Raw genomic sequence first — 22,287 nt, 5'->3', positions numbered from 1 at the left:
GAGGTAAATTGAGAGCAATCTTAAAAATTCAGGGAGTAAAACGTCCTTCAAAATTACAGTCAATTCAGAAATTAATGATTTGGTCGGTGTTGGGTGAACCGCGATTACACCTTATATTTTAAATCAAGCAAACTGACTCATGGTTTGTTTGATTAGCAGTGGACGGGTCTGATGATTCATCCCCCAGGAGTATTGATATAGGGCAGTGCCTTCTACAAGCTATGGTGCTTTTCAGTCCAGCTGTTTGGACGTCATTACTCAGCCTTTTTTCTTTTTCAAAAATATGATATGAGTCATATTTTCAACCTTTCAGACTGGACGTGCTTTTGTGTTTGTCAGCTCTACTTCTAATCTATATAATTTCCACAGTTTTCCATTACAAATGATGGAGGGAACAAAATGGATGTATTGGGCAGTCCGGACTTCCTTCTCTGCTCCAATGAAGCGTTTGATGCTCTTCGATTCAATAAGGAAGCATTTCCCAACGGGTCAACAGTGGCAGTACACACAAATGAGAAAGGTCCATCTGCTTGGTTTGCATTCCCAGAGTGCACTTCCTCAAGCAGACCACAGCAGCAGCTCCTCTTCCCCAGACTGCATTTGTGCCATATTATTCAGCCTGTTCCTCGACTGACCCCCCACCTGGCATTTAAATTCCCTGACCAACCGGATAGTCATGCCCCGGTGACACGACTGCTGCTCCAACTGAATTCTTTATGCAGCTCTTAGTCGGACTAAACCGCAGATTTGCCTCCTCCTCAGTTAAGAGTACTGTCACGTGACACAATGCTATTTTACTCACATGCAGTGGCTTCCTAGGCTTCTGTCTCCCGTCTGACAGTAATCCATCTGTCAAATATAACTGAGGGACAACAACAGCATCTATTTGTGTTTATTTTTATAATTTTTTTTTATCTTTAAATCAAAGGGAGATTTTTCTTCAGATTCCCTGTGGTTCAAGGATTACATGTTGTTGTTATACTTGACGAGAAAGTTGGCCGGGCTAAAATTAAATTTTACTCTTGTTACAATACATCAAGAATTTACTGGCTGCTATTCCTAATAATCCGCAGGTCGAATATTATCATGAAAACCTTCCATTACACTTGTATTTCTCCCTTCATTGACCTGATTGCCCCCAAATCAAGAACAAATTTAGATTTGTATTGACCCCATCTGAATCACAGACTGCTCCCTAACATTATCCCTCCTCCATCTGTTTCCAGCCCTCACATTGTCACAGCAGGGGCACTTTGAAGTTCTCATTTGAAGGTTTTTATCAGATGTCAGTCTGGTTTTTCTGCCTTAGTTATTGCTTGTTGACTACTTAAAATATAATTTAGTGTGTGCGACGGAAATGAAGGTACAATAGCAAATTTAAAGCAAGAGGAAATGGTCCAGCTGAGCTGAGTCAGTTTTATAAAAGACACCCACTTAGAGTAAGTGGGGTAGACTTAAAATGAGTTATTTCAGTCATATTGATTTGTTATATTTCCGCAGTGGAAATCTGTCTTTGACTGATTGTTTTCTTCAGCCCATCATTTACTTGAGAGTGGGGGGCTCAAGAGCAGCGACCCAGGCCCTTGACATACGGACGCACTCAGGGGTCATTGTGACTCACAAGGTCATACATTGAGTCACAGGGGGTCAAGCTGCAGTGATCTACAAGTGCACAAATGGACTGAGCTGACATCTGTTATGTTTGACAGCGAGTACACCCACACTTCTCTAATTTTTCCAGCTAAATGATAACTTACAAAAAAGGGGAAATGAGCTCAGACAACCTTGTTTTTTGACAGACAACGTATTTCCGCAGCCTGCCTTAGGTCAAGCAGCATTTAGAAAAGCTTCACTGTTTAAATGAAAGGGCTGAAAGAACTTTGAACAAAGGAGAAAAACCTACCAGGGAAACTGTGTAAGTTAACAAGCTTCATAAATGGACACTCAAGAGTTCCTTCAAAGGGCCCTGGTTCTAAATCCTTTATATTTATGGGCGTAGTTTCACCACCCCTCGTTTACAGGAGCCTCTTCAGGATTTATAGCTGCTCTAAATCAGGACTGAAAGCAGGAGGACAAAGAGGATTCCACTGAGGGCGAGCAGGAATATCTTGCATCTGACTCTTGAGCATGAACGGCAAAGGCTGTGAAATCATAAGCCTTCCGATGTATTATGTTCTCTTAGCAGAGTCTGTCATTACATGTTCTGCAATCAGTTTTCATTGCATGTCATCCAAACCATAACCACACGTCCCCGTGCTTCAGTGAACATGCCTTTCAACGCCGTCCTCACAATGAAAATGTGATTACATACCCCTCGAACACCTGCAGATTGTTGTTGTTTACATTGGGTATTTCAGCGGATATGGAATAAAAAACTCACAGGCATGAGTCAATGGTTTTTGATAAATGGCGGTTCCCATGAGACGACTTCAATGCCTCTATGTCTAAGTTGTTCTATTTGCTCAAATCAGAGGGTGCAGACGATCTAAATTGCTCACACTGATAAACACATGTAATTCACCGTATGAAGGAAAAGTGCACAGTATCCACAGTTCATTCATGACAAGTGACATCACCCTCTAAATCACAGAAAAAGCTGGTCGCGACGGCGATTAAATATTGCAACGCTGCACTCCGTGTGACCCAAACACTGCAGTCTAATCACCTTAAGATTCCAGAGTATTACGGTAGCAAACAGGAAGCCACACTGCATTTACCCTTTGACCAGCTGTACTGGTTCATTTGTCTGACGCAAGGTGAACATGCTGGTTCCTGTTTGAAATACCATCTACACAGGATAATCAAAAGCATTCCCCTCGTCCGCCCCTTCCAGACAGCACTTCATCAGCAGTCTTTGCGTGAGGTCTGTCTGCAGTCCTTGATGTCCACTACACAGGCTGTAGCAACAGAAAAACTAGAACTAAAGGGTCTGTCCTACATCTGCTATCATACGTGCTTTGGGTATTTTCTCTATACGCACGCCTTCTTTCACTACATATACCAGAAACTTTAAAAGCAAACCCTCCACCCTGGGGTAATGTTGCCTTTTCTTTCTACCACCACGACTAACAAATGTGAGACAAAGAAACAAGCAAAAACACAACTCTTAAAATGGAGGCATATCTCTGACAAATTGAAGCCTGCTTTTACAAAAATGCCCGCATACTGCTCGTCATGTCTGCCACGGCCAGATCAGAGGCAAGCAACAAAAGCACACAACAACAAATGCTCCATGAACAATGGGTCTTTGGTTATAGACCACTGCACTGGAGATTGATAAGTCAGATTTGTCTTCCCGTATTTGGGATTCGGTGAGCAGACTGTATGGTTTATCAGAACATGTTTTGTAGATTGTCTGGGATATACTTGTTAGGGACCCACATGGTTCTACCTGGGCAAGAACAAAGTGAGATAAAGCATGACGGTAAACTACAAGGCAGATGGGGACATGCGGATAGATGAGTAATCTAGTGTGCCTGAGATCCCACCCGGCAAGAGCCTCCACAGAGCTCGGCACCGAGAATGATGGGAGAAGTTAGGTTTCACACTGAGTCTGAAGACCTGTCACGCTGAACCACTCTCCTAGACAAGTCTGAAACTCAATTAAGGGCCATGTTAGAGGCTGATCCACGTGTTGAGAAACACAGTCCTGTTGTTTGGTGTGAGAAGATCACAAGACTCCTGACTTCATTAGACGAACAGCCAGATCTCTGCAAATAAACCCAGGAAAACCATGTAAGCTGGGAACCTTGAAATAAGTGAGATGTGAAGGGATAAATAGCCTCATATAATACCATTTACATTGCTCCAGCCATAACTGATACGTGGAGGAGAGCAACTGGGGTTGAAAAAAAGGCATCGTACCTCCTGCATGAACCGCCGCATCCGAGTCACAGCCAAGAAAGATCCCAGCATGAGCTATGGACCGCGACAGCAAACAAAAAACTAATGATGCTTCCCAAGGTTATTTCGGCATAAATAACCATGACGAAGAATGCTAATGCAGCAGCTCAAACCCACAGACCCAAACATACCACTGGAATGACATTAAAAACATTGGTGGCAAGGGCAGTGAGTTATTAGCTATGAGTTTCACACACTTTGGGCTGGTGGAGCACATTTTAACTGCCTCGAACATGCAGGTGAAGGGAGGGTCTGTGTTTGGGTGGGAGGAAGAAGGGTGGCAAGATGTCAGCACTCAGCTATTCTCCTGCATGACAAACACCAACCTGGAGCCAGCTGTGACAAAGGCCTAATCCACAAAATCCCTCCTTCCTTTGCTGAAAATCCTAATGAGGATTTGAAGTGCTCAGCAGGGAGGAGACCCAGGGGCTGTGGTTACACCTTGCCACTGCTTGCTCTCCCAGTCATTGTCTCCTTATCTCCTCGTTGGCCAAGCCTGGCTGGCGATGAAAGAGACATGACAGCATGGTGGGTCTTCGTACACAGGCCCCACGCCTGCCTGGCTCCGCGGGAAGCCAGACTCCCCAGTCTGCTGCAAACAACCGCGATGGCATCAAGCAGTAGGTGGAGAGACAAAACCAACAGAAGTTGTTGACTGAAGACATATGAGACAAGGAAAAGTTCACCGTCCGCCCTAATGGCTTTGAGTCACAATCAGTACCTTAAATACCGAATTAAGTGGTCAGGGAAAGGGAGGGGGGTGATGCAGTGTGGTACTATTCTTTTTCCGCGGACCCAACTCAAATAAAATCTTTGCCCAAAATGCCCATGGTTCCACAAATATTTGCTTGACAGTATTTTCAGTTTTTTTTTTCCCAACATAAAATGCAAAAGTGAAACTAGTAAGAAAGAGGCCCCTAGTGGACAGAATGAAAAGACTGTCGGCAAATACAGAGATGGTGTCTCTGCCTCTGAAGAGTGGGTTTATGATACATGGATGAACTTAACCTGATTGAATTTCCCCTGTTAGATGATTATCTGTTTTCCATGAAAACAAGCGACTTGACGCGGGTCAGGAGAAAAGTTCTGAGGGCTCGGGTCCTCTTCATGAAGTTATATAAATATGTCTTCATGGCTAACCAGAACAAATAGGTAGCGGCGCAGCACTGAGAGTGTCACGATCCTGTTCTTGCGGGTTCTGTCTTACATTAAGCCGTGGGCTTTTACTTCCAGTAATTACATTTCAGAACACCTTGATTGTCTATTTCATTCCATTCACTTTGAGGTGAAGGTTTTTAAGTGTCTTCTCTCTTCCTTTCACATGGTACAAAAACAGGACTTTTAAAGGTGCCCTTCCCTGTTGCCCTTGAGAAATCTCAAGTGCTTCGAACATTGAAAGCTGCGAGGAGAAACAATAGCACGGTTTCTGGGCGTAAGGAGCGAACAGAAATTCTCAGCGCTGCCACTGAAACACAGCTTTTATATCATGACAAACTCTTTATATACCTGTCACCTCACAAACATAACCAGCACCAGCGCCACAGTAATGAAATAACAAGGAGTCTGGAGAAAAAACGACACAGTACTTTGATTTTGTATATATTTCGATAGAGTATGGTGTTCAACATATTGAAAAACCACCAATAAACACTAATTTCTAAACAATTCAGTTGATCACAATGAGTGAAGATGGATCCCCATCTGAAACATCAGAAAACTTAACGCACACGCATTTTCTCCTGATTTATTCTTAGCACTCTTTGGTTTCTGGCAAACTTTGCCCTCCCTCTACCTCCTGACACAGAATCCTTGCTCTGCTCTCTAATTCTGCGACACCGTCATTTTAACAAGCTTCGGAAAAGCCTTTGAAGAGGGGAGCGCGGCGGCGGAGCTAGGTGTGAATTGTTATTCTGTCGCTGATACAGACAAATCCTTTTAACCCCACCAGACTTGACTAAATTATTTTTGAAAGACATGTGAGCCAATTTAATCATGTGTTGCAAGGGAAAGTCATCACTGTTTTTACATATTGCAAAACAAGAAAATAAAACATCATTACTTCATAAACACTTTGTAACCTTGTAAGCAGTGTGTGACCTTGTTTAGATAAGTGCTATACAAATAAAGTTATTATTATTGTCACTATTATAAATTACACCTCATTTCTGCTGGGTTGCTATGGTGACATTCACAGAGGACACTAAATAAACCTGCTGCTTCAAAGAAGATCACTGCAAATGCCAGAGGGCAAATTTGTGTTGATGTAATACCAATAAATATCAGAGCAGGTCAAAGTAAAGCAAGCTGATTAAAGTGATCACAGATCTTGAGGAACATATATTGTCTTTGAACGATCATCTGAATTAGGGCGGGGCAATGAATCGATATCAATAATTATCACAATATAATTTTCATCAATAGCATATAACAGAGGTTCAATACACCAATAGGAGCAAAATCAGTATTTAAACATAAAACAATAAACAATTAGGCATTTATCGTGCTAATTATCAAATCATATTTTTATCTATGCTTTATTTTTATCTCGATACTAATTTTGTCCATATCGTCCAGCCCTAATCTGACACAAAAATTATTCAATAAACCTTTTTATTTTATTTAAAGTATATGTATATATTCCTTCTGATATGGATCAAGCTCCAAAAGCATTGAAGTCAGCTCCTCCCAAACCGCATCTTAAATCAGTCTTTTGTTGGCTCCTCTTTCATGTCCACTCCACACCCTCAGTTTGAAATGCTGACTTTCCATCTAATGCAAGTCTTTATCCCAAACCCAGATTACCCCCGAAATCTGACATCACTCGAGTAGTACTTATCGGAGCTACACAAAAAGTTGACGTGTAAAATTGGAATGGCTCTTCAGTGAAATTTAAACCAAATGGCCAAATGTACACACGACGACCCTTTGAGAATCATGATTCTTAATATCATATCAGGATTTCCCTATTAATATCCATATTGATTACTGTATCTATGTCATAAGACAGCACCCCTGGGTCTTTTTACGATTACGGACATTCTGTACTGTATGAGCTCTTGCTGTTTAAAAATATCTGTATTACAGCAAAATAATTATTATACTGGTTTAAGTTGTTCACTGACTCTGAATGACCAAATGATATCTTCATAGAGCAAGATATTCACTTCACTTCAGTATTTGTACTGTTATTCCATAACATTAGGTTTAATAGGCTGTAGTCCCCAGGGTTCCATAAATAAATACATATGTGTGTTTATATGTATACACAAACACATACACACACATATATGTATACGTTAAGATGTTCAGAAAATGGATGATGAAGGGCGAGTCAGCTGAGCAGATTAAAACATTTGCGGAGACGAGTCAAACAAATGCAGTCAAATGAGCAGAATGAGAAATGTTGTGTAGAAGGAGGTCAGCGACGAACACAATCCCCCACAGCTGCAGTATCAATCCCAGCTGTGTGTCTGTGTGTGTGTGTGTGTTTGCATCTCTTTCTTCAGACATAAAAAAACAAGTGGCAAAAAAACAAACTTTAAACTATTTACAGCATTCCACTAACCCATTTAATTCAATTATAAAAATGCATTAAAAAGATATTAGGGGTAGACGCAGTTTAATGAAGCATGTTTACTTGGGGATATTGTTTGTAATGAACTGTTTGTGGGCTGATCTCTGAGGCTGTGATGGGAAATGGGGGGGGTTTGTTGTTGTGTGGGAGTGGGGGAAGGTGCAGGGGGAAAGGTGAATGATAAATGTCATGAATAAATGGGCTTTGTGCTTTGTTGTGTTGACTCATTTCTTCCCTTGATTTGGATTGGGCGTTTTCTACAGTTTCCACCTCGACTTCAGTTTCGGGGTTTTTATGCCAAACTGAAGTCGCTTATCGCTCTCTGTGTGTTTGCCTGGGGAGGGTTGTAGCTGCTGGGTGTCACCTCACAGAATCACCTGTCAGCAGTGACTCCCATGTACGAAGGTTCACTCAGGGTGGTGGATGCACCCTGACCAAACCATAGAGAAACTACAGAGACGTTTTAGAGGGGCTAAAGAACACAAATGAGAACACAAATGTCCGAGCACGTTGCTCTCTTCTGGAACTTCTCCTGCACAGTCCCCTGGTAAAACGTCAGTAAAATGTCGGCGTGAGCCCGTGTGAGAATGCGGCAGGAAAATGTCACAGCGAGTGAGTGGATGTGTTGATGAAATTTCTAACACCCGACGGACACGAAAATGGAAGAACACAAATATCTCAAGATGAAAACGACACGGGTCATACACATAGAACACACCCAATAAGATCAGTCAACTTGGAAATTCAAGAGCTCTTGGCGTGAAGGGTCGACACCAGGGTGAATGTGCTTTAAACTAAAATGTGTGATTTCTGCAGCAGAAAACATCCCCGTCATGTCCTGCCTCCTGCATGCTGCCTGCTCTACCCTCACACCCCCCCTCGCCTGCATGCTCCATACATTAACCTGTTGATGGGTACGAGTCTGGCCCGAACAATCTCCGGCTACATTCTTCATATGTGAATGGTAAACTCCAGAAACCATCCAGACCCATTTCCATGCAGCAGACAGGAAGCAACGTATTAACTTTGCTGAGGACATCACGTGATTTTCTCGACAACACACAGACACCGGTGTCCGTGACATCTCCGTCTGTGTCCTCTATGTGTGTGACACCGCTTTTTTACCAGGACATTTGCACTGCGGAGTCCAGTGCATGTCTGAAAGCAGCTGTAGAAACACTTCTCACTCTGTTTCTTTTTTCATAGAGTTAATGTCTGAGTTTTCAGTGGAATCCCTCACCGGCTTCCCACCTTACAAACACTGTCAACACCCTACGCCTGGTGAAATCCGATGTAGTAAAACATGTGACAGAAACTCCACGAGGAGGCAACTATCTTCCCTGCCCCCCCACTAGGTTTATACATACCCAGATCTCAAAGGCTGTAACATCTTATCTTGCACGTGGCATGCACCGCTAACATATACAGAATACATATGATTAGAAATAGCCACGTTTACGTGATTTCTGTGATGTGCTTCCTAAAGCCACCGGAGCCTTTAGAGACCACACACTACTCATATTGCACACTTCTTTTATGGAAAATCAAATCCAGGCCAGATGATACAGGAGAAACACAGATATCATAAACCCTGCCAGTGTGATTTGCTACAGTGTAAATTAGGCACCTTGAGAAATGATTACCTCCCAAACTTTAATCAGTAATACTACATTACGGAGTTATTTTTTTAAATAAATCAATAAAGCAGGTATAGTGAACAGTTTGCCAGCGCTTATGTAATCCAGATCTGTAATGTCTTATCTGATAAACTGCACTGAAAAGATGCCAACTTTAGTTTATTCTAAATCCAGTCATCAACCGTTTGAGAAATTGGCCTCTATTGCTTTGATTAAACACTAATACGAACGGGATACAGTTTATGAGACATGGTTCGGATGCATAAATCTTGTAATTACGACACAGCTGAGAGTGATTTAATGAAAGCTAAATACACTATGATTAAAGCACATCCGAGCTTTATACTTTTCGAGGTGTGAAATCTGCGTGCCCACCGTGAGGCAGAACATTTTTAGCGAGGAATTCACAAATGGATCCAGCTCTGATGCCACTGGGAACAACTGGCGCTTTCAAGCAGAAAATCTCAGACAAATCACAATTTACCAACTAATGAAACCACTCAAGATTATCCCCCATCCGCCTCTGCCCACTGTCCTCAGAGCTGCATTACTTACACAAGCACTGCTCGCTCTCAAAGGAGCAGCTCTGGCTTGAGTCACAATTTCACTGCTCATGCTATAAGTAAGACGACAGGGATTCCTGGCACCGGCTGCCACTGAGCCTGAAACAATACTCATTCAAAAGATGCTATGAAAAAAATACTGACATGAGATCAAAACACAATGTTTTTATAGAAGACAAAGACGACGGCTTCTTTTTTTACTTACCCTCTGTGGAGTGCACTTGGGCTAGTGTGATGAGGAACCAGCAGAAGGTGTGTAGTTTCCACAAGGAGCACGCCATGGCGCCTGGCGGTGATGGTTTGTGGCAGGTTTGCGTTGGGACTAAAAAGGTTCTGATTAAAAAAGTCCAAGCCGACCGCTCTCAGAGATGCTCATCGTTGATCCTCTCACCTGTGGAGCAGAAAGCGAGACAGACGTTCAGGTCAGGGATGAAATTTATTCCACGTGCCAGCTCTGTCCCCTGCCTGATTTCACAGAGGAAGTCACCCGGTCACACTTTCTTTCTTTTTTTTTTACACTTGATGCTGCATATACATTCCACTGCAGCATTGAACCTGAAGCTGTGAAATCCGACAAACTCGAGCAAGCCACTAAAATAAAACCAGCTCAGAGGGTCAATAGTCCTGAGGAGGGGAAATCCCCCTGATGGCGGCTGAACGTTGACCAATTCAGTGGCAGGGAGGAGGAGCAGGGAGGGACCAGTGATGTTATCAAACAGATAAGGCCCGCCCCCCCATCTCCTCGTGACCCATAACTAGTGATGCTAACCTGATCAGTGCTGTGTCAAATTCTGTTTTCTACACCTACTGCAAAGGACATATTTTTAACTTTCAGACTATTTTTGTATTTAAAATGTTGCTTTTACATAAAAATGTATATGGAACCATCATGACGTATGAGTGGTGATATTGACAGATAAAAGAAAATTTGAATTCCTTCTCTGTTGTGGACAAAAAAAATCCTTCATACAGGTTTAAATTTAAAGGATTAAAACAACAGAACATGTTGCTACCTGCTAAATCCCACATCATCAAAACTCACGATGTTAAATGACCTCACAGTGACGTAGAATGCTTAAATTATCCACGGAAATGGCTTGACATCCATTAGTCAGAAAGCTTTACATCCCGCTACAGTCATGTCGGTTCACATTAGCTTGGAAAAAGAGTTACTGAGGTAATTAAGTAATTATTTTTAGAAAGTCTACGTGGTCAATTAAAGATGCAGCATAATGCTAATAACTCATCTGCATTTGTTTGTTAGTTGGCAGCATTACACAAAATCTACTGGATGGAGGAAACGATGAAGTTTTGGTGTGGATCTGGATCAGGGGGCGGATCCGGGATTGTTTATTTTCAAATTGCAAGGTTGTTATTTTTAAACATTTTCACCAATTTTCCAGGGAATAACTAATAATAAAAAAACATGCATATTTAAGGAACTGATAAATATACCATGGTGCTGTATGATCCCTACCGAGTTCTATTCTAGTTTTCAAAACGTAAACAGTCTCATATGTCACCTTGTAAACAGCTGAGTCACATTTACTTAAATAAATAACTGTGCTACATTATAATGTTATATAAGCAGAATCTTCTACGACTGCTATTTCAGATGACTCAAGAAGTAACAGTGCTTCTGTTTGAGTGATACTTTGTGACCCCCACCCCAACCCCTGAGCAAACAAACAAACACATAAAGAAACACCACGAGCAAATGGTCACTTCTTTGTTGTGGCTGACCACAGACCAACTTATCTCTGCAGCCCCTCCCTCTCTCTGACACCCCTCCAAACCTGAATCCCTCTCTCTCCACCTCGTCCATACCTGCCCCTCTAGTACTCGTCTGTTTGACTGTTTGTTTTTGCTCTCTTTCGCTACAAAAGCAAATGGCCTCCTCCCCTTGTCATGGATACAGTGCTGGAGCGGTGTCGGGTGAAACCTAATGCCTACCTGCGCGCCCAGGCATGTGTTTCGCACCACTAACAGCTCCCTTTTGTCTGCATGTTTACACTGCCGGGCTAAGCTCAGTCCTCTCACTCCCGTGAACCATTAGCACATTCACCATGGGATATGGCATCGCTAAGGCAACAAGGCACACAGGACCCCATTAGAAACTGGTTTTTTTTTTTCCTCTTTATTATTTCGCACATTCAAAAACAACATTCCATTTTTTCCGGCGTCTGCCACCTGCGATTGCTCGCTAAGATTCAGGGAGACTGACTGTTATCCATCATACTTGCAGCTAACAAGAGAAGTGAACTGAAGAGACAGTGAGGAATCTGTTTGTCATGGAAAGTCAGAGCTGCAGAGAGTCGGCCCCGGTCGGCTCCTCCACTGGAGGATACTCACAGGCTGAGGAGCCTTTGATCTATTTTGTCTGAGTTCTCAGACAGTGTAATAATTCATCATCCGGAAAAACATGCGGAGCGCACACATTAGCCAACAAAGTTATAATTAAACCCGCCATAATCAGCTCATCTAGTATGACATTACGCCTCACCTGAGACCTCTAATTTTAGAGCCATTTAAAAGAGGTTAACAGGAACAGGAGCGCTGCAGCCACAGTGTATTTAGTTTCAATGGAATAATGTGCAGTCAGGAGACTCGACGAATGACAGATGAGCACGGAGACCAAACACTGGATCCCGACAAAGACCCCTAACCCCTTTTTTCAGCTGATGTGTGCATGCGGCAGCAATTAAATTGATCAGGCAAGTGGCTACGAATAATCAGCCCACGACTGAGGGTTCAGTACAATGAGACCTTAAGCAGATTGTCTCCACAATAAAGCAGTACAGTAAGCATATAGGCTTAAGCACAGAGTCTTAGCCGTTACTGTTTGGTCCACTTAATGAGACAGACAATACTTAGATTACACACATTCACTTGTGTGGAGATCTGAGTGATGATTATCCCATTCAGCCATTACATTCTCCCACATTAAGTAATTTACTGGCAAAGCTATGATTAAAGTTACAGCGTTTACATGCTCCACAGAAACCAGAGTTCTGTAATAATAAATTGAGAGTTTACTTGGGTGTTTGATCTGTAAATTAATGTGAGTAGGGATGGGTGACAGGCTATGTTCAAACGGAAAAGAGAAAGACACAACAGGTAATTGGATTTAATGTCGTGGCTGATCGGTGGATCTTATAAATAATGAATAGATTTTCTTTTGGTGTTTTTAGCATTAAATCTCATGGAGCGGTTCAACACAGGCACTTGAGGTGTTAGTTGTTGCATTAAATTTGTTTCACCGTCACTCAAAAGAATGAGTTTTATTTTCCCACCATCCCCTGCCTTGTCACTCTTTTATCAAATATAGTCCCACTTTCCATCTGGCTCGCTCCGTGACCTCTGCGGTGCACGCACAGAATGAAAACACCAGACACTATGGGATATACATGCCAAGTGCAATTTCAAAGACTGATGCTGCGCCTGCACGGGCTCGCGACCTTGACACGGGCGAGCTAACCTGGTTTAAGGTCTTTACATGATAGGTGAAATAATTTGTGTTCGGCCACACGCTGGTCGGACGAGAGTTATTAGTGTGCACGTAAACACGCTGATCTTTTCACAGTTGAGATTAATGCTGTGGATTACGTGCTGCACCAAAACACTAACCCCTAAACTACTTCTTTAATCCCAAAACGATTCATTCTACGTAGTATTTTCTAAGACTTTGTAAATAAAATACCAAATGACGGAGCACCATATGAATTACTATTATTCGATGTATGCATTTAAGTATGTTTCTGAGTCTCTGGAGGCTGTGGGTGTTTACATATGTAAAAAAAAAAAACTATTATAATTCTCAGCCTGAGATAACAGTGTTGCGTCAACATGATTTTTCCTGCTTCCCTGTCATCATGGCTTAGTGCAAAAACAGAGGCAGCATGCTCAACAGACCTCTGGTGTCAGTATGTGAAGACAAAGACAAGATGCCTTGAAACAGTTCTGCCTCCGAGGCAGTCGAGACCCCCCGCCACGAAAAAAATGCAGAATGTTAAACCGTAGTATGTGGGGATGGGTGTTCTGTAAATCGATGATAACAGTCCTATACTTTAATATGTTCTGTATCATGCTGTGAGTGTTTAACATGCTGAGGCACCAAAGGCGCAGACTGAAGGGAGACTGCCTGGCTGCCATGCTTCTCATTAACCGTGCAGAGGTCTCCCCTCTCAGCTGGGGGTTTCTCTTCTCTCTTCACCTTGTAACACAAACCGCCGCCGACCAAACCTTGACTGTTTTCTCAAAAAGCCCTCGACTGGTTGGCGGGATCTCAGAGCAGGTTTCACCATCTGCAGCAAGGCCAAGGTTTGGATTTTCGTTTTTTTTTTTTTAGAGAGAGGGTAGACAAACGATGAAGAGCATCGACGTCAACGCGGCTGCTCCTCAGGCACGGGACACATGATCGAGGCGATGTTCTGCTGATTGTTGAGCACAGATTGCGAAGATGTCAACAGGCATCACACGGTTTGGGCTAAATATGAAGCCACTGCACACAGATGTTTCGTGTGTTCAGAGAGACGGAGAAGCCACAGGAGCGCGAGCCCGGAGGCTTTAAACATATGTACACTTGATATATTCGCCTTGTAATTGACAACTGAGTGACAAAATTGTCAGTTGGTCTTCTTCAGACAAAATGAAAGAGTTGGTAACTAGGAGGAAGGGGGTTATTAGGAGGGAGGGGAGGGGGGCTGATTGAAAAAGGACAGTTTGAATTTTGAATGCAGCGGGGGTCTGAAAACAAGAGGCAGATGTGAAAGAATGCCGGGCTCCTCAGACAAAGCTCCTGGTTGTCCCTCTCTAGCTGTTAGAGGACCTCAGGAGAATAGAAGAAGAGTCCGGCCTTTCTATCAAACGAGGTCTGGGAGAATGGAGGGGCGGGAGGGGGGCCCGGAATAAAGAAACCCAATTGGGGGAGGGGGACTCGAGTTACAATAAAAGACTGACAGCTTGCAAGTCTTGCTTGACCCTTGAATTAGCCCCCGAGCTTTCAACAAATCTCAAGAAAGAGTTGGGATGTTAATTGTCACGGAACATCACAGGGATGCAAAGGAAGGGAAATATGGGGCCGGAGATCTACTGAGATGTAAATCAGGAGCAAACTGACCACCACATGTTGAATGAGGGGAACACATTCGGTTTCTACTGCATTCTTCCCCCCCCAACAGCCTCCTCATGTATTCATACATGCTATAAGACTCCTCTTATCTCTGTTTTTCTTGCCAATTTTGAGGAGGAAACAGAAAAAAAGAAATACTTGGGGGACATAGAGCTCAGTTAGGGAACGCTCAGCCTCAGCTGTGGAGGAAATATATTCCCCAAAGAGATTGTGTTCCCGCTTTCGACACTGCTGAAGATGTACAATTTGCAAGCGTAAATCAGAAAATTCGCACTCTAGAGGGGAGAGATTGGGCCGGTGATCGGATGAGTCTGGAGTCCTGCTGAGTCAAATATGGGGCAGGGAGGAATCAGAGGATGACCCCTCCGCTGAGGGGAATGATTGAGAGCAGCGCAGGGCCCGGGGAGCTGAATGACACCCAACCAAACACTCTTTGACTGCTGGTGCCCGAAACAAGGGCCCTGACCCTGACAGGAGCTCAGCCAGGGAAATACCAGGAACATGCTGCTCAACAGGACAGGACAGCTTCTCGAGGGGAGGGTGGGGGGCCGAGGGAGGCACTGAGGGAGAATTACATCTTTGAGACAGAAGGGAAAAACAAAAACAAAGAGAGGGAGGGGGGGGTCGTTATTTAAGCTGGCAGATAACATTTTGACGAATCGTTACCATGAGCTATCATTCCAGATTGTTCAAAACCATCGCAATCTAAGTTGTCTCATCAGGACATCCATTTTTTTTTATTTCATAATTTCAGCTGCTTATCCTTTCCGGGGTCATCTAACCCTTCTAACTTCTGCCAGCAGATAGAAAAAACTTTTGTTTGAATCTGTGGATCAGAATACGCAAATTAAATTAATCACTGCCCAGCTTTCCTGCGGGGCCGCACTGTAAAAGCCAGAGCGTGTGACATAAGCGCGGTGCCTGTCATGCTCATTGCTCTCAGTGTTTGCGCCATTCATCATTTTTATGAGCCACTCAATTAATCGATTAGAGTACTCCCCACTGGTCAGGACATATGGCTACTGAATAAAGCAGTCATGAACCAAACCCTGGAACACTCCGGCTCATCAATACATTTATGGAGACAAAACAAAAACGTAGGCGTTGTCGGAAAAAAAAAATTCATGCAACCGTATTTCAGGTGCAGATTTAAACGCGAGAGAACTGTGTTTATCAGTGAGTAATATTCTTATGTTCGCTGTATATGCTATTTATAGGTCTCACATGTTATTTTTCCGCAGTGTCCTGAGGCACTGACAGCTATATTGCCCTCTGCCTGAATATACTGTATATATATTAAACCCCTAGCTTCATAATCACTTTAGCAATGCAACAAAAATCCTATTAGCACCAACAGATACCAACACCTGTCTGTCCACATGGATTATAGTCAGATAATTTGCCATGGTAACAAAGTCTTAATACAGGTTCCATACATTTTAGTTGTAATTTTGATGTTTTACTGGGAAGTGAAGTGGATTATCTCAAATGAAATTTGAAAATGTCATTTCCACTTGCTGATAGCACAAAACTATTCCTTTCAGGTCTGTGGAGATAAGAATGATTCAGCCAGGGCCGTTAAACGGTGTCTTTGCCAAATGTTCCTCCGCTTGGGAATTAATAGGCTGACATTAATACAGAAAGATAAATAGGAAGGTCGGGAATGGGAGCCCTGCCATTATATGGGCATCTCATGGCGATAGTACCTGCCAATCAAGTCCAATAAGTCCTTGACACAGCATGATTCACCTTGGAATACACAGAGCGTATGCAATATGTAGTGCATCCTCCCCTGTCCAGAAACCATGTCCAATTAGTATGTGCACATAAATACTTTCCGGGTTTGTGCTCAGAGAGCGCATTAGGACACCGTAAAAGAAACATTTGTTGTGTGATCCAGTTTACCATGGCTAAATTAGTCAAAACAAATCAGGGATTATACAAACTGAGCTCGGCAGTTGGCCCAGACACTCTCCCCGACTCATCTTCTCAATTTCAGCACGAGTACATCATTGTTGCGTTCATGCAAAAATAACACAATGTGATGTGGCCAAGCAAAGTCGAGGACAAAAACATGAACAAGTGCACATGCAAAGCCACACAGAGCTACTTGGTGTCAGGTGAGAAATGTTTAAATTATGCATGTCAGCCGGCTTCAAACTGAACTGTGGGGGAACAAATAACTCAACAGTGAAGGTCAGAGATTCCCTCGTTGAAGTCACGTTCACTGAAAACTGTTGGCTAGTTCGGCAGTTTGTGTAACTTATTCATTTTATTTCACGTTTGTTTGCAGAAAAGGGACCATTCCCTTTTGGATGCACAGGGCCTGGTTTTAGTCTACGGTGATAATGCGCTGTATTTACTCGGATATGCACCAGTAAGCCGCTTTTTTGACTCCCCCTCCCTGCTCCCTTTTAAAAATGAGCAGCTGAAGGGTTAAAAAGCCTGCTCTATCCTTCTATTAAGGACCTCACCATCAATAATGCACTGTGATCGTGAGGCGTTATTAAACAGGATGATTAATTTTTAAGGTGGTGGGCAGCAATACAAAACATGAAGAAGGTAACGGAGAAGATGACTTGTGAGAGACGTTTAAGATGGATGTGGAGTGAGCATGAAAATAAGCCATTTATCTGCCTTTATTTCTTTCCTCATCTTCACAGAGCCTGATGCGGGAAACAAAAGAGAAACCGAGCAATATCTTTGGGACTAAACAACGTGAGTGTGTGTGCGTGTGTATGTGTGTGTGAGGGGGTGTTACTTAACCTTGAATGTGTCATTAAATCATACTTGGCTTACATTTAATGTACAATCCAGATATGAAGTCATAGCCCGTTTCCAAAAATCCACATCTCCATTGTCTAAAAGCCCCAAAATCCTTCTCCTCTTTGTTTGCTTCGCTTGTCTCCTCTTTTTGTCACCGGTATATTTAACCAAGGCTTAATAATAGCTTTTACCGGGATTAACCTCATCATTGCAGGAAAGCATATGCAATATAGTTTTGGTGTTTGTATCCATTTCTTTGAAGAAGACGGTCTTTTCTAAAATTACGTAAAAACCATAAAAGCGCCGAAGATTGGAAAGCAGTGATTGCATTTCTGGAGTGGTGGACATTTAGATTTTTGATGGGTGCTAATTCTTTCAGATGAGAGGCACTGCGCAAAATGTGGCCAACCTTGGCTCGGTGTCTAATTGAGGCTTTTAATCTTTCTGTGGCTCAGAGGGACAAACAACCAGAATAAGGGACACCGCATAATCTTAGTCCGCACCAAAATAGAAGACGACACAAGGACCTTACAGCAGGAGCAAAACCATACCGATGATTTGAGCAGAGGAGCGGATCTCATGTAGCCGGCTTCATCCTGGCACATTTCTGTCCCAGTGCTGCCGTATCCATCTTAAATTGAAAAAAGATGGCACGGATGCGTTTGTCAGACAAGGCAAGTGGCGCATGTCAACCTAAAACGAGGTATAGCAACACGTCTTGTCACGAAGCTCATGACAAAAGAAGTGGGTGCAGTCTTTTCCGGATACAATCACTTGTCAGGCATATATCTTCACTGAGCACTGCCCTGACAGGTAATGGCGCTTGTAAAACCTGATGACGGTATATTGGCTTTTATTCAAAGATACACATGTCATGACAGTGTTTAAAAGGCATGTAGCCTCTGATCAGAACTGGATGCACTCGGCTGCATTATATCAAGGAAACACTGGTGGAGTAAAAGGGAAGACAGGCACAAAAGAGTCATTTAAGTTGCTTTGAATTTCCAGGCTTCCGTCATTAGATTCCTCGGTGCAGTTTCAGTGTCACTAATCCTTGCCCTCTGCCCACCTTCAGCTAAGAAAGAGAGGGGACAGTTTTTGGGGCTGAGCCTTCTCCACAGCGCTCATTAGCATAACATCAGGACTGAGTGGGGGGATTGTGATGCAAACAAGCACCCATTGGCTCATTCCTGCCCCCTATTTCAATAACTAAGGTGCTATAGGATCTCGCTCCTTCCTGCCTATACTGTACAATGGAGCAGCATCTCCGGGACAGAGAGGGTGAAGGTATTTATATACCAGAGTGTTTTCCAGCTCGGTTTGGATGAGGGATGTCAACTAGCAAACACTTGGCTTGCACGAAATAGATTCCGGTGGTAACAGATGACAAAACAGGGACAATTATAAAATGTAATGTTCAGCATATTCGGTTAAAGAGCGCAAAATCACAGAGGCAAAAAATAACTCTTTTCAAGAATGTCCCCCGGCTTCCCACTGACCATGATTCGGGCTTCGGGCTTGACATGATTTTAAAAATTATGTAAATGAATCCATGGCTTATGTTATCATCTCCCGCCACCCACAATAGGACAGCAGATACAGCAATCGCTGCTTCTGCACCTTGTGTATGGTTAATATGTGTTTGCTCTTTGGTGATAACAACAACAAAAAAACAGGCGGGAAAACAAATAGGGCTTCCTCTTTTTATTTGTTTCCTCAGAATAACGAGACCAAAGTCGAGGGAATCTGAAGCCACAAGGAGAGCGACCAGGCAAACGCAGGGGACTGTGAAAGTGGACAGCGATAAAACATTTAACAGGAAATTATCCCCCCGTCACAAGGTCCTCCTGTTTTGAATAACAAAGGGATTCAAATTCCCAAACAAAGTGTGGAAAGTCGACCAATTGAACTGCCAGACGATAGCGGATTGGGGTTTGGGTCGCACCTTTGAACTGCAGCGCTGAAGGTAGGATGAAGCCGAGATGTTAATCTCTGAATCTCTGCGTAGGTAAATCCACTGAAGTGTAATTGCTACAGCTCTAAGTTGTACAAAATAACGACAGAAGAATGGGACACACTATGAATATGAAGTGAGTGTGATAAAGTCCCATGGTGGTGGAGATGCAGGAGAGGAAATCTCCCTCAACAGCAAGCTTCTCCAGGAGGCGTTTCCCTACACAATCAAATGGTTGGTCGATTATATCAGAGAAGTAGTTAAACCTTTACATTACACTATTATTGCGTGTATAAGCAGTTAAGTTGGATGTTGAATATAAAAGTAATTTTTTTTATTTTTATCTCTGCAGCAGAGTGAAAAAATACCTGAAAATTAATCATCACAAAACACAGGAAAGAAAATGCTAATTAAATGGGAATTGGATTAAGGCCTAATTACAAGCATATTTTTGTACTTTATTGTTAACCAGGCAAGGTGTTATCTAACAATTCATTAAGTCAACATTTATCACTATGCAGAGCATGATTTCAGCATCTGACAAGAATTCATTAATGATAAACTGACGAAGAACAAAACAGCAGCTTCAAAAGCAGTGTGTTGATTTGCATCCCGTAAAGTTTAATCACTCATATTGTCTGTGTGAATAATAACCACAATAATAAATAATAAAATGAAAAAAATATAAAGTTTAAAAGGAGAACTAATAAATATATAATATCCTGTCCTGTGAATATTTTTCATCTCTGTCAACCATATTTTGTTTTATACCCCAAAATATCCACAGTATCAAATTGCACTTTTTGTTTGGTGCCACTATTGCTCCAGTTGTATGAATTGTGTTGTGTAAACTACATGACATGTTTTAGTGTTGGCACAAAATGTTTAAACTTCGGTTTAAATACCAAAGTACCACTGCAGTGGCTCTAACGGGGTGTCGCTCAGGGACCGGGGTGTGTACGAGGCCGGGAGTGAATCATAGCAGCATATCCAGTGTTGTACTGGCCATCGGGCACCCTGGGACAAATCCCAGTGGGCTGCCGCATCGATGGGCCAGTGGACCGACAGAAATCCATAAAGTTTTTATGGATTTATCCACTTGGATCCCCCATCCCAGAGCTGATAAGTCTGAGTATAACCAATACAATAAACTAGGCTACATCACTGACTGTCCCCAAGTAATGTCTGCACACGCCTCCGTTTTATGCACTGTACACACAGGAGCCTATGAGACTTTCCAGTTGAGAGCAAGTCCCACTCAGTCTCACTTTTATGTATCACATCGTTTACAGAGCAGGAGATCATAGGCAGAACTTCTAAAGTCAAACTACATATCTAATCTAAATATTCTACCTCACTGTCGTACTCAGAAACGTGTTTTAGGGCAAACTTTTCCATCCTTTAGGTCTCTGCCTCTCCGGGCTGCAGCGCCTCGCCTACCTCCGGGCCTGCTGGACCTATTTCTGATGGTAATGGCTGCGGGAGCCGCATCCTGTCAGCTCACTCCAGACTCACTAGTAATCAGCTCAGGCTGATGAATGACAGAAATGCCACTGGCTCCACTTTCTGCAATGACAAAAATGCACCCCGTTGATGCCTCCCATTTGACTGTCCTCTTTACACTGCCTCTTTTCTCCATTTCCATCAACTACCACAGAAAACCGGCTCATCACATTGGTTCAGCTGCGGATGCTGATGCTAAAAATGAAACATGTGTTACCGGGCACAGATGCGGTTACATGAGGGTTTGTGCAGCTTGCTCAGAGCTTTGTGTCTGGTCATCATTTAACTGTGGTTTAGATTTTTATCACTGGGTGATTCGTAATCACAAACACATTTGATTGATTCAATGTTCCATTGTCTCATTTCCTAGTAGCATACACAGCTGTTTAGTGTGAATTATTTATTAAAATATTTAAAGTAGCTTGCCAATGATGTCTTTTCAGCATTTCATTAATTAGCTAATGTCGACTGATCTGTGTCAGCTACCTCTAAAAAAAGTTAAGACTCCTCAAAGTCTTTTCAGGCTTTATTGACTGATTTTATGTAGTGTGGCTGCGTTAAACTCTCTATAAAACCTGAAATGACTTTTTGAGGAAACTTCTGCACTCCGAATACAGTCGGAAGCCAAAGTCTGTCTACTTTGCAATTGACAGGTCACAGCGTAAAAAACACAAGTAAAGCTGTTTCTTTTTTAAAGTTCAACAAACAGTGAGGACATAAATTTCCTCTTTTTTTTGGCTGTCCAAAGAAAATCATGTATCTCAAAATGTGGTTTGTTAATTTTTTAAGGATGTTTCTGAAATGGACTGAGACAATTCTCGTATTTCTTAAATTACATAGCCCATTATAGGATCAGCTGAAAAATTTGAATATAAAGAATCAATATGTTTACATTCTACACTTCTCTTGTTAAAAAGCAGTCACTACAATAAAGTAAATATAGGCTTGCATCAAAGAGGCATGTGCTGTAAAGACGGAATCTGTGATGTAACCTGATTGTCATTTTCTGGCTAATTCCCTTCCTTCCTGCTTCTCCACATCTCCCTCCCAGTGATAACACACCAGGTGTTAGTGGAAAGCTGAGGTTCTCACACTTGGCTTTATTACCTAAACCACTGCTCGGGACTGAATAGCTGAATTAGACAAACAGGGCAGTCTAATGGATAAAGCAGTCAGGGTATGTGTGATTTATAGCAGCATTCACACCAGCGGAGCCGCCTCACACCTCATTTATAAGGAGGCATGATGAATAATGA

The 22,287-nt window shown here is 42.6% G+C and overlaps 1 protein-coding gene across 32 annotated transcripts in view; it reads right to left on the bottom strand.

The window, feature by feature from the left end:
* adgrl2a (adhesion G protein-coupled receptor L2a) overlaps positions 1-22,287 on the bottom strand; it is a 99,800-nt gene that overhangs the window by 68,478 nt on the left and 9,035 nt on the right. For all 32 annotated transcript variants that reach the window (XR_004698244.2, XR_004698243.2, XM_035176070.2 and 29 more), the window contains exon 2: positions 9,883-10,068. Coding sequence is in view for 30 of the 32 variants with exons in the window: in XM_035176070.2 (XP_035031961.1) it covers positions 9,883-9,958 (76 nt within the window). In the remaining 2 variants the exon portion in view is untranslated. The remainder of the gene's footprint in view (positions 1-9,882; positions 10,069-22,287) is intronic.

Source organism: Hippoglossus stenolepis, chromosome 14 (genome assembly GCF_022539355.2).
Source record: "Hippoglossus stenolepis isolate QCI-W04-F060 chromosome 14, HSTE1.2, whole genome shotgun sequence".
Lineage (NCBI taxonomy): Eukaryota > Metazoa > Chordata > Actinopteri > Pleuronectiformes > Pleuronectidae > Hippoglossus > Hippoglossus stenolepis.
Note: the sequence above shows the minus strand (reverse complement) of the source record. Positions and strands in the feature narration are given on the sequence as shown.